General features: G+C 37.5%; 1 protein-coding gene and 1 pseudogene across 1 annotated transcript; both read left to right on the top strand.

Moving 5' to 3' along the window:
• Positions 1-932, top strand: LOC114041737 (annotated as a pseudogene).
• Positions 933-11,808: 10,876 nt separating this feature from the next.
• On the top strand, positions 11,809-12,765 carry LOC114041721 (olfactory receptor 5B12-like). The gene has a single exon (XM_027860304.1). The coding sequence runs from the start codon at positions 11,809-11,811 to the stop codon at positions 12,763-12,765; it is 957 nt and encodes a 318-aa protein (XP_027716105.1).
• The last annotated feature ends 316 nt before the right edge of the window (positions 12,766-13,081 follow it).

Below are 13,081 nucleotides of genomic sequence, written 5' to 3'. Positions count from 1 at the left end.
ATGGCATCCATGGAGAACAGAACTGAAGTGAATGAGTTCATCCTCATAGGATTAACAGATGCCCCAGAGCTTCAGGTTCCTCTCTTCATAATGCTCACCCTCATCTACCTCATCACCCTGGTAGGGAACCTGGGGATAGTAGCTCTGATCTCCTGGAATTCTTACCTCCACACCCCCATGTACTTTTTCCTCAGTAACCTCTCTCTGATGGATTTTGGCTACTCCTCAGCTATTACTCCCAAGGTGATGGCTGGACTCCTCACAGGGGAGAAGGTCATCTCCTATAATGGATGTGCTACGCAGTCATTCTTCTTTGGAGCCTTTGTTGGTACTGAAAGTTTCTCTTAGCCTCCATGGCCTATGATCATCATGCAGCTGTGTGTAAGCCTCTACATTACATCACTATCATGACTTCAACAATATGTGTATATCTGGCCAGTGGAGCTTACATCTGTGGCTTTCTGACCTCCTTCATAGTCACAGGAAATACTTTTAGCCTTTCCTTCTGTAAATCCAATGTGGTCCATCATTTTTTCTGTGACATTCCCCCTCTCCTAGTTCTCTCTTGTTCTGATATTCAAGTCATTCAGTCAATAGTCTTTATTGTAGGGTCATTCACTGCTTTTTTCCCATTTCTTGTCATCTTCACTTCTTACTTTTTAATCTTCATCACCATCCTAAATATCCATTCTACTGAAGGCCGCCAGAAAGCCTTCTCCACTTGTGTATCCCATCTCACAGCAGTGTCCATATTTTATGGGACAATCTTTTTCATGTACTTCCAACCCAGCTCACGCCATTCCATGGACACAGACAAAATGGTATCAGTGTTCTATACAATGATCATCCCTGTGTTGAACCCTCTTGTCTATAGTCTTAGAAACAAAGAGGTAAAGAATGCTTTCAGGAAAGCTCTGAGGGGACAGCAATGACAATTGGATCAACTTTTTTCTTAAAGGAAAAATTCAATCTGTACCTTGCCCACTCTGGGATCCAGCCCCCAAATCAGTATGTTTTTATATGGACAGAGAAGTAGAATCCAAACTTTTTTAAAGGTAACTTTATGTAGTAGAAAAGTGTCATAGATTTGGTGTTAGGAGACATATGAATTTAAATTCTGTCTCACATACTTTCATGTTATATAACCTTTGGTAAATCACTTAAAGTCTCAGGTTGTTTCTTCATGTTTAAAGGGCCTTAATAATATCTCCTATCTTATAAGATTGCTATGTGGAATTAATGGTAAGTGTTTATGTCTACACACACACACTCACAGACACACACCCCCACACACACACATCTAAGTGTAATATAGTGATTCTATTATCCTCCTAGATAGAGGAAGATAAGCTCCCTCATTACCAAACAGTTTAGCACTTGGAGAACAGATCCATTGTGTTTCTTGGAAGGTGTAGCTTTGATGTTAATTTCGTTGCTTCTTCAGCATCCCCTAAATGAGAAGTGTGCTGTTAAATGCTTAGGAACCAGTTCTCTGGGGAAAAAATATATCTGTGACATACTTTGAAATTTAATCTGCCTTACTATTTTCCTTTTCACTTCCTAAAATCTAGATTATTAACAAAGCAATACATGAAGTCCTGATTTGTAGAATTTATAGATTTATATGGTCTCAATATTCCCACTTTAAATTCAATGATTTCTTTGTGAGCCACTTGGAGTTGGCTCAGGCACAGTATTGCAATATTGCTGCCTTTAGGAAGGAATAAAAACCACATGGTGGTCCGTAGGGTTGGAAAGAACTTTGATACTGGAGGAGAGAAGTATTTCACTGTAATATCAGTATACTATCCTGATGCCAACCTCAATATCAGTTACATTCTCACTAATACTTTCTTGGGCGCTTTATGTGTTTATGTATCTAAACAGAGGTTTTTGTGAGAGGTTTTTTTTTTAAGTATCTTTTGATTTTTTTCTGTGGGATGAAATAAAGGCTACCTACTATTTGGTAACTTGAATTATAGGAGCTGGAGAGACATCTTGCCCATACTAGGAGAAACTTAGCAATGTACAATACTAACTCTTTTTGAGGATAAAGTGAAATTGAAAATTAATACTCCTCTTTATTTTGTATTATTTATAAATTATTGATTGATAATTATACCTAATCACTAGAACAAATATATGCATATCAAATATATACTTAATTGTGTAGCCCTAATTTGTAAAATTGGTAAAAATTTTAATTTCCCTATTCTTATGACCTAAAGTCCAGCCACAAAGACTCAAATCTGTGAACTTTTACTGACCTTGCAGTAGATTAGTCAACCTGGTCATAGGATGCTTGCCAACCACCAGACTTTCTAGGAGATGTTAGTCAATGCTATGTTTTCCCTGTTACCTAGCTTATAGATATCCCTGTTTTCAGTCAAGCCAAGCAAAGCTCATCATTAATCTTAGCGTGAACAATAACATTCTTATTTTACTTCGAATTACTGGACTGCATCTTGTATCTTAAGTGACCAACTATAGAAAAGAGTTTCTCTGTCAGATGAATCTTTGGCTAATGAGGATTCTTACATCTCTTTTATTTACAATTGCTAGCCCTGCTAATAAATGTATTGTGCTCAAACCTTTGTGCCTTACTTTTTGTTTATTACAGATGTTTATTGTGAAGGTAATGAGCTAATAAGAGAGAAAGAAATCATTTTTTGCAAATCATATTTTGGGATTGAACTTGGTCCATGTGAGCCCAGAAGTTGTAGTAGTGGATGAAGGACTTTGGTATATATTTGGTATTCCTTCCCCCGCTTTGATTCCATACTATCTCCCTTTGGAATTTGAATTATTTTGGACTGGAATCAACTGGTTACAATTAAGAAGGCAGTTCAGCGTGGGCTGTGCAAAGGCAAGGCCTCAGCGAACCGTAAGTAGGCTTCAGGGGACTGAATCAAGGGAAGCTGTGGCGGTTTCCAGACTTTTCAATCTGCAACATCAAAGACAATTTAGAAGGTTAGTAGGAAAAGTGTGTAGGACTGTGGTGAGAGAAGAGTTTGATCCACCCCATTTCTGTCACAGCCCTGGGGTGGCAGCTGCTTCCAGAGATCTCGACCCATAGATGGAAAATGCTATCCACATCCAGAGAAAGAACTGATGGAGGTTGAATGTACATTGAAGCATACTATTGTAACTGTGTTTATCTTTTTTTATGTTTTTTTCTTTGTTCTGTTTCTTTTTTCAGAACATGATTAATATGGAAATGTTTTACATGATTGCACATATATTACCTATTTAAAATTCTTACCTTCTTAGAGAGGGTGGGGGGGAGAGACAGAGAAACTTTGGAAGTCAATTTTTTGAATGAATGTTACAAATTATCTTTACATGTAACTGGAAAAAATAAAATATTACTTAAAAAAAGAAAAAAGAAAAAAAGAAGATTGAAAGAAAATTGTGTGTGTTTGTATGTGCATGAATTTATTAGGTAGGGGCAACAACAGAAGCAGTGACAGGGGCATAAAAAGACAGGAGTGTAGATGAGGCTGCATGTTCCTGGAAGTTCAGAACAAAATAGCTTAGCCGCCACTGACATACTGAAGGCAGTCTGAGTATACACCTACACAAAGTTTCCACTGCAGTCCAAATCCACCCTTGCCAATTTCTTCCCTGAAACTGCTTCTACTGCTGCTGTTGTCAAAAAACTAATTTAAGAAATAATTAACAACAATGATTTAGCAGATATTATCCAAGAGGGTAAGCCCTGTGGAGAAAATGTATTTCCAAATGGGAAAATGGTTTGTCAATGCAGCCTGGTCCTTTATATGATACTTACATCTGAGATGATCTATGTGTGTTATGTCCCTGATTAGAATGTAAGCCCTTGAGATCAGGGTCTGTTTTGTTTTCAATATGTATTCCCAGCGCTTGGCACCATACTTTGCATATAATAAATGCTTTTTCTTCATTCATTTGTTCATTACTACATTTTATAGTTGCCAGTATAGCATGCATGGTAGACCACACGATTCCCTTCTATAAACACAATAAGCTTTACCTAACAGGAAAATCATAGTCATTATTATCAGGATACAATCTAAATGTTTTGAAGAACATACATTCTGTAGACATCACTACTATCCACACATGGGATATTTGGGTCAGACTTAATTTTCCATTCATTTTTTTCAAGAAATTCAATAAATGTCTGTGAAGCACTTACTTTGTTAAAGACTGGACTGGGAACCAGAATGGTTCCAAAAATTAAAGGTAAAATGATTTAGTGCACTGTTTCCTGTTTAGTGGTTCACAAACTCTCTAGGGGTTCACAATGATAATCCAAGGAGATGGAGCTCACCAAATGTTATTGGTGCCAGAAGCAGTAAATAATGACTCAGTTTTGTTACAACTCTCTTATTCCACCAGTGACCACAAGCATGCATGTGTTTGAAGCATTTTAAGCTTGTTTCTACAGCGATTTGAAATTGTCACAATCATGTACACAATAATTTGGGGTTTGTGGAAATATTACATGAAAGGCACTATGCCCAATCTAAGTTCTGGGTATATCAAGACAAAAAGAATATATTGTGTCCATTAGGAGTGAAATTATATTGAGCAAAACTACATGTACATATGTAAGGGAACATACAATATATAAACAGTAAACACAAAAATATTTTTCAGTTTGGGGGAGATACTAGCAGGCATGGGATTAGGACAGGTGACCTTCCCAGTTGACAAGGAGCCATAATTGCATCCTTCTTTGTTCTAAGTATTCAATAAATTTTGAATCTACCACACTGTGTTCTTTAAAATCTTTCTCTGCATCTTACATTGAAGGAGAGTAGGTGAAATCTTGTCAAAAGGTTAAACCATGACAAATGATTACTACAGTATTCCCCCCAGTTACCATTAAACCAGGAAATTTCAGGCATGGGTCCTCAAGGACCAGAGCTATGAAGTAGGGTGAGACAGAACAAGATTCAGTTTGGGGATGTAGGTCATGTGGGAGCTCCGAGTAATTCAAAAATTAGATCAATAACATTCATGATAAGAATATCCTTTATAAAATATGCATACCCTTTGACCCAGCAATAGCACTTCTAGGGTTATATCCCACAGAGATCATACAAATGGGAAAAGGACCCACATGTACAAAACTACTTACAGCAGTTCTTTTTGTGGTGGCAAAGAAGTGGAAATTGAGAGAATGCCCATCAATTGGGGGATGGCTGAACAAGTTGTGGTAGATGAATGTTATGGAATACTATTGTGCTATAAGAAATGATGAGCAGGTAGACTTCCAAAAAACCTGGAAAGTCCTGTATGGTCTGATGCTGAGTAAAGTGAGCAGAACCAGGAGAACACTGTATACACTAACAACCAGTTTGTGCAATGACTAATATTGATAGACTTAACCCTTTTCAGCAATACAAGGATCTAAGATTTCTCTAAAGGGCTCATGATGGAAAATACTGTCCACATCCAAAGAAAGAACTATGGAGTTTGAATGCAGATTGAAGCATACTATTTGCTATTTTTTCTTCTATTGCATTTTGTTACCTCTTTCTGGTGGTTCCTCCTATTGGTTGTAATTCTTCCTTGCAACATCTCTAATGTGAAAATAAATTTAATAGGAATGTATGTGTATTGCTTACATCACATTGCACATTGCCTTGGGAAAGGAGGTGTGGAGGGAGGGGGAGAAAAATTTAAAACTTAAAAGTGTATGGAAGTGATTGTTGATAAATCAAAATAAATTATTAAAAAAAGAATATCTTTTTAATTTACAAATTACTATTCTCACATAGGTCCTGAGGATTAACGCATGCAGATATGTTTATTTGCATTTTACAAATGAGGAAATCAAGGTCTATCCAAAATAAGTGATTTGCTTAAAGTTTCATGATGACCATCAATTCCATAACAAATCTTCTAATACCAACTTCAGTGAACTTTCCACTTCCCCATATCAAGATCTTTTCACCAATCCATATCTCCTTTATATTCAGCATTACATCTAAACTTCACCAAAACCTTTTGATTGTTTTCAGGTCTGAAATTTGAAAAATGAATACACTGAGACTTAGAGATATATAGTGACTTGGTCAATGCCACATAGCTAGAAGGTGGTAGAAGCAGGACTAGCATCCTGATTTTGTCATTTGCCCTGTCCAGGCCCCTTTCTTCTTCAATTTATTGACAAAAAGCTAAGAAGGACACAGTGCCCATGAGAAAATGGTTTTTTCCCCATGATCAAAGCAGAATTTAATGACTTGTTTTGTTCATGAGTTGGCAGCAGAGCTGCCAGGTGTCTGAGGGAGCACCATCTCCCTAGGGCTGCAGGGCTCCCAGGTCTGCATAAAGTCCCAGCCTCTTCCTTGACTCTGGCTACTGGCGTTGAAACATGCCATTATAGGGCTCAATGCTGTGGTGCCAGCTTGTGGGTCAAAATCCAAGTTATTCATTCATTCATACCATTCCTTTTCTGTTTCATAGGACTGAGCTGACTGGAGGGTAAGGGAGGGCATTGTGAACTCTACTGCCATCCATGAAGCGGTAATGGCCAGAAGTGACATCTCTGCTACCAGGAACCTTTGAATTCTTTGCTCTAGTGACTAAGGAAGAGTTTTGTTTTGTTGGTTTGCTTTTTGTTTGCTTTTTTGCCAATAAAATCCCATGCTTCCTAGGCCTTGTGCTTCAGGCCAAACCTTGAATTTAAAGTTCGTGACTAACTCTTCTCTTTAGAGTCCTTGCCACTTTTCTCATCAAGGCAGCTATACTGTAGGATGTCCTATCTAACACTCTAGTACTTTTATAGACAGTAAAGAGATATAGTGGAAACATTGCTGGACCTGGAGGCAGGAAGACCAAGATACTAACCTTCTCTGTCTCAGACACTAACTCACTGTTTCCCCATGGGTAAGTCGTTTAACTTTGTCCCTTTTTTATTCATAAACTGCTCGTAATATATCTTGTACTTCTGTCATAGGATTGTGTAGGGGCTCAAATGAATTCTTGCATATAAATTGTGTTCAGACATCCAGGTGCTTTGTAAACACCAGTTATTTTCTTCTACTTGCAGCTTTTCAAGGTCATTAACCTTCAAGTAACTGGGAGCAATTTGAGGGACTGACATTCCTGTAGTGCTAATAAACACAAGTAAATATTAAATTATGATATATAGCAATTAAAGTTATTAAATTACAAATTAAATTATTAAAATTAAATTAATAATGTTGATAAAAGGGATATTGTATGCAGGGTACTGCATTAAATTCTTGAGGAATAGGGTTAATAACAAAGTTTAGGTGAGATCTAATCCTTGCCCTTGATGATAATAGCTCATATTTATATACAAATGGGATTACTAATTGTTGGACAATATTGAAACAACTAAACAAAAAAGCATTTAAAACTTGCATAGTACCTTATATCAATTTTCTCATTTTAATCTCCCCATAACTCTGTAAAATTAATACCAATATTTTTAGTGCCCATTTACAGGTAACTAACCTGAGGCTGAGTGACTTAAGTGATGTGTTCAAAGATACACTATTGTATACAATTAATAAGGGTCTGAGGTGGTATTTAAATCCTCATCTTCTTGAGTCAAAGATCAAAGCCCTCTGCACTACACCACATTGACATACTGGGACTTTGGAGTGGAGTAGCACCTCTCTTTTCTTTTCTCTATGTCTTTGTGTTTTCGTGGCACCTGTTAACCCATTTGTCATGTAAAAGCCCAAAAGCCTGTGCTAATGATGATAACTCTCATGTCTACAGCACTTGATTTTGGCAAACACTTTCTTCACAGCTCCCCTGTTACCTCCATATTGAAAGAAATAATCCCATTTTCTAAATGAAAAGGCAGAGGCCCAGAAGAATTTAACTTTTGTGAAATCACATAAGAAATCATTGCATATACAAGTAAGTTTAGAACCTGAGTCTTCAGACTTCCAATCAAGTGTTCTTTCCAAATAGTACTATCTACCAACACTTGGGCATTTCTGAATAGAAAACAAATCACTTTTTCTGCCCTGGTGACCAAGAAGGGCTCTTTCTAGACATGGGAACTCAAGAAGACCCAATCTTGAGAACATAAGTGAGAAGGCTTGTCATAGACTATGTCTATATATATTTGATTCAATAGTATCAATTATGAAATTGCCTCGAGTAACATATATACGACCAACATTATTATAAATTTTGACTCTAAATGGGTTCCTTTTATTCTATTTAATATAGTTCCTATTATGATAAATGAAAATCCTTGGATGCATTAGTTGCAAAATTAGATTTTTTTCTACTCCCCTAATGGTTTATGAGATAAAGTTTAATTATTTATTTTTTCTTATTTATAAGTCCAAAATTAACTATATTAGAAAAAAAATGTTCTTTTACTATAATGTTATGAAGACTCATAAAAATCTTTAAAATTAACATAGGTTAAAGGTGTCATAGGATCATGAATTAAGAGCTGAAAAGATTCTCAGAGATAATCTGGTCTAATATTTTTTCTTTATTGATGAGCAAATGACATCTATCGTATTCTAGGAGTAAAAGACTGCAAGAGGATTTCTGATAGATAACACAGGTAGTAGGAGTAGTGTTAGTAATCCAAATAATAACAGTAGATAACACTGACATGGAGTTTTAAGATTTTCAAAGCATTGTATAGAATTATCTACTTTTATACTCAGATCAGCCTTAGGATGTAGGTGCCATGAATTTTATCCTCTTTTGTCTTTAAGTGAAGTGAAGTTGAAGTGGAATGACTTGTCAAAGTAACACTAAGAAGGGCTAGGAGTCAAATTTTCCCATGAAATGAGAAATAGACCTTTCTTCTCTTTGTCTCTCTCTGGTCTCTATTATACACACATAGATACACACACATTATATATGCATATATAATATGCAGATATTATATATACATATGTGTGTTGTACTTATATATATCGTGTGTGTGTGTATGTGTAAAATAAGTGGTCAACTGGCTCTTCCGTCAAGATTTTAAGTGAAGAGAAAACCAGCATATGTCAAAGCAATCCCTTCCACATCTGAACAATGCTATTTTTAGAATATTTTCCTTACATTAAACCTAAATTTGTTTTTTCTTAACTTCTGCCTTTGCTCCTGATTTTTCCTTTTGCATACAAATAGAACAAGTCAAATCCTTCCTCCATATGCTAGTTCTATAGTTGCTTGAAGATACCTTTAATCCCAACCCCTGCCCTGACACTCATCTTTGATCTTCTCTACATCAAGTACCCTCAGTTCCTTCCACCAATATTGATACAGCAAGATTTCAAAATCCTTCTCCATGCCGGCTGAGCTTCTCTGGAGAATCTCAGGCCTGTCAATGTCCTTCCTAAAGTGTGGAAGGGATGACTCAACACGTTGCTCCTAATAAAGAATGGGGGCAACCACCTCTGCACACCTGGATACTGTGCCCCACCACTCAGTGTCAGGTCAGATTGGTTTTCTTGGTAGCCGTGTATGTCACAAAGTTGTGGGGATCAAATGTTTGAATGTATTTAAAGTACTTGGCAAACTTTAAAGATGCAGCTTTGGTAGAGTAGGTAGAGCACTGGGACTAGAGTCAGAAAGACCCAAGTTCCAATATAGTCTGAGACATGGCAATACGCTGGGCAAGTCACTCAAAACCTGTTTGTCTCCATTTCCTCAACATTAAAATGGAGAAAACAGCATCTTCCTATCTAAGTGATAGGAAAGACAGAGAGAATGAGACAGACAGAGACGATGATGCAGATATATACAGAGAGATAGAGACAAGGAGACAGAGACAAAGACAGACAGAGAGACAGAATGAGAGGAAATTCTGGGAGATGTCCAGATAATTGAAATGCCTCATCAATAATATGTCATTCCTTTGTGCCAAGTTTGTGATGTTTACCAAATTCATGACCTACTTCCTCTTTCAAATGTTATTTAGAACAACGTAATGTTATGCTAATATTGGTATAAATAGTTTCCACCATATTTGCCCACTCAGGTTCCTGGATTTTCTTATATGAGTATACAGTCTGTGTAAAAAAAAAAAAAAATAGAAAACCTGCTGTTACCTATCCCGTTTCATTCAAATAAGAGAGAAACTTTTTTAGAACTACATTCCAGTTAGGAGTCCCTTCCTTCAAGTCTAAATGTTACCTTGTTACCTAGATTTGATTTCTTGTGTTACAGATTCTGGTTCACTTTGCTTGTTAGGCATAATTCCTTGGGACACCAATAGGCTACCAGAGCTATATGTCTCTTATCCTTCATTCTTCCCACCTAACCAGCTCTACTCCTTTTCCAACCTTACATGCCTTTTGGCAGACTTTTGTACAAGTGACTCCTGGTCAGATGTGAGCTAAGGTAGGTGACCTCTGAGGAACAATAATGACTTGAGATTTTTTGAATCTGTTTGCTATGATTTTTTCAAGATACATCTTGTTATAAATAATGTGTAGCAGCCTGTTTATAACTTATCTGAAAACTTTCTTCTAATGTCTCATGGTAATAGAGATGAAACTAAGTAGCCCAAGTTAGTGAAACATAACTGTGGCAGGTCCTTTCAAGTTATAAAGGTTTATGGCGGAGTCTGGGGATGGACTAAGTATTTGCCTGATGTGCAAAGGTCACCTTAGCTTTGTTCATATAGAAAGAGTTACCATTTAAATAAATGAGCCGATAAACATTTTCAAGTGCCTATTGTGTGCCTACCACCATGATAAGAACACGAATACAAAGAAGGGTCAAATATAATCCCTGGCCTCAAAAACTCACAATCTCTACATGATACGAAAATAACTATGAACAAGAAATATTCAGAATAAATTGGAGATTTTTTTTTGAAAAAAAGAAAAGGCCTTAGAATTGAGATGGATCAGCAAAGGCTTACTGTATATTAGATTTTCACTGAACTTGAAAGGAGGCTAAACCAAAAACTGGTGATTTCTCTAGGACCCAGAAAACAATATATTGAATGAAAAGACATAATGTCCCTGTTTGTGAATACCTTCTGCTTCCACAGTGGCAGTGGTAGAGAGTTGAAAAATGGACAGGCTGTGGGAGGGAAACAAATTTAGAAATCAGACAAATATTGTTCAGTGATTCACCAGTGGTGTTTTGACTGATGACTCCCAAAACTAGGCAACTGATGTCCACTGGCAGCTCTTTCTCCTCAGGAACTGGTGACTTCAGTCCATTGCATCCACCTTTCAGCTGCAATGATTCCAGGACTAAACAAGATTCCAGTGAAATCTCAGCCAACTTTCTTTGATCCTCTCCTTCCTTTGTCTTTGAAATTTCTTCTTATTTTATTCCTCTGTCTTCTCTTTTATTCTTCTTTTCTGTCTTCTTCAACAGAGTGAAGCATATTCATGGGAAAAGGGTCTAGTTCTCCAGCCCTAACAAACAATAATCACCCTTCTTATGCCAGAGAAAAAGGCATTTCCATTTCCTGAAGTTGGAAATGCCACTTTGGGGATTGTTAAGCTTGTAGTAGATTGAAAAAACATTAGAAGTAATACATGGGGCTCTTGCTCTCTTTCTCTTTCTCTCTCTCTCTCTCTCTCTCTCTCTCTCTCTCTCTCTCTCTCTCTCTCTCTCTCTCTCTCTCTCTCTCTCTCTTTCTCTCTCTCTTTCTCTCTCTCTCTCACTGGATCAATGACTTTGAGAATGTAGAGTAAGTGCTATGATAACTACCTAAATGGTATTCACCCTTATTTCTAAACCTCACATAAGATAGGTCTCTGATCATGTTTTATGTCTTGGAGTCATTCATCATGCAGAGTGTATTTTTCTGATAGTTACTCTTTTGTTGCAGGTGAATGGCATCCCCCTCAAATGGCATCCATGGAGAACAGAACTGAAGTGAATGAGTTCATCCTCATAGGATTAACAGATGCACCAGAGCTTCAGGTTCCTCTCTTCATAATGTTCACCCTCATCTACCTCACTACCTTGGTAGGGAACCTGGGTATGATAGCCCTGATCTACTGGGATTCTCACCTCCACACCCCCATGTACTTTTTCCTCAGCAACCTCTCTCTGGTGGATTTTGGCTACTCCTCAGCTGTTACTCCCAAGGTGATGGCTGGGCTCCTCGTAGGGGACAAGGTCCTTTCCTATAATGGATGTGCTACACAGATTTTCTTCTTTGTGGCCTTTGTCACAGTTGAAAGTTTCCTCTTGGCTTCCATGTCTTATGATCGCCATGCAGCTGTGTGTAAGCCCCTACATTACACCACCACCATGACATCAACTGTATGTGCATACCTGGCCAGTGGAACTTACATCTGTGGCTTTTTAAATTCCTCCATAGTTACAGGAAATGCCTTGAGCCTCTCATTCTGTAGGGCCAATGTAGTCCATCACTTTTTCTGTGATGTTCCCCCTCTCCTATCTATAACCTGCTCTGATATTCACAACACGGAGATGATAATGTTTATCTTAGGAATATTCACTGTATTTTTTCCCCTTCTGGTTATCTTGGCTTCCTATCTGTTCATCATCTTTGCCATCCAGACTATCCATTCTGCTGAAGGCCGCCAGAAAGCGTTCTCCACTTGTGTTTCCCATCTTATAGCAGTGTCCATATTCTATGGGACAATCATCTTCATGTATTTCCAACCCAATACCAACCATTCCATGGACACGGACAAAATGGCTTCAGTGTTTTATACCATGGTCATCCCCATGTTGAACCCTCTGGTCTATAGTTTGAGGAACAAAGAGGTCAAGAGTGCTTTCCAGAAAGCTCTCATGGGACAAAGAAATCAATTAGATCATCTTTTTTCTTAGGGAAAAAGTATAATATGCATCTTCCTTCTCTTGGATCCAACTTTCACTTCTGGTGATATTTCTTATACACTCAGGAGTTTGATTCTAATTTGTCTAGAGACAACATAATGTCATGGAAAGAGCTCTGGACTTGGAAGGAAGGGAAACCTAGATCTGAATATTGACTCTCACCCTTTCTGGCTGTCTAATCACACAGAGCAAATCTGGGCAAATCTCTGCACTTCTATGAGACACAGTTTGCTTGTCTGTAAAATGGAGAAAATAATACTTGATTAATTACCTTCCTGTGTTCGTGTGAGAATTAAATAAGATGATA

Source organism: Vombatus ursinus, unplaced genomic scaffold (genome assembly GCF_900497805.2).
Source record: "Vombatus ursinus unplaced genomic scaffold, bare-nosed wombat genome assembly UNPS02014177.1, whole genome shotgun sequence".
NCBI lineage: Eukaryota > Metazoa > Chordata > Mammalia > Diprotodontia > Vombatidae > Vombatus > Vombatus ursinus.
Note: the sequence above shows the minus strand (reverse complement) of the source record. Positions and strands in the feature narration are given on the sequence as shown.

Coding starts and splice junctions, on each gene's coding strand:
- LOC114041721 (XM_027860304.1), top strand. CDS start 11,809: ATGGCATCCATGGAGAACAGAACTGAAGTGAATGAGTTCATCCTCATA.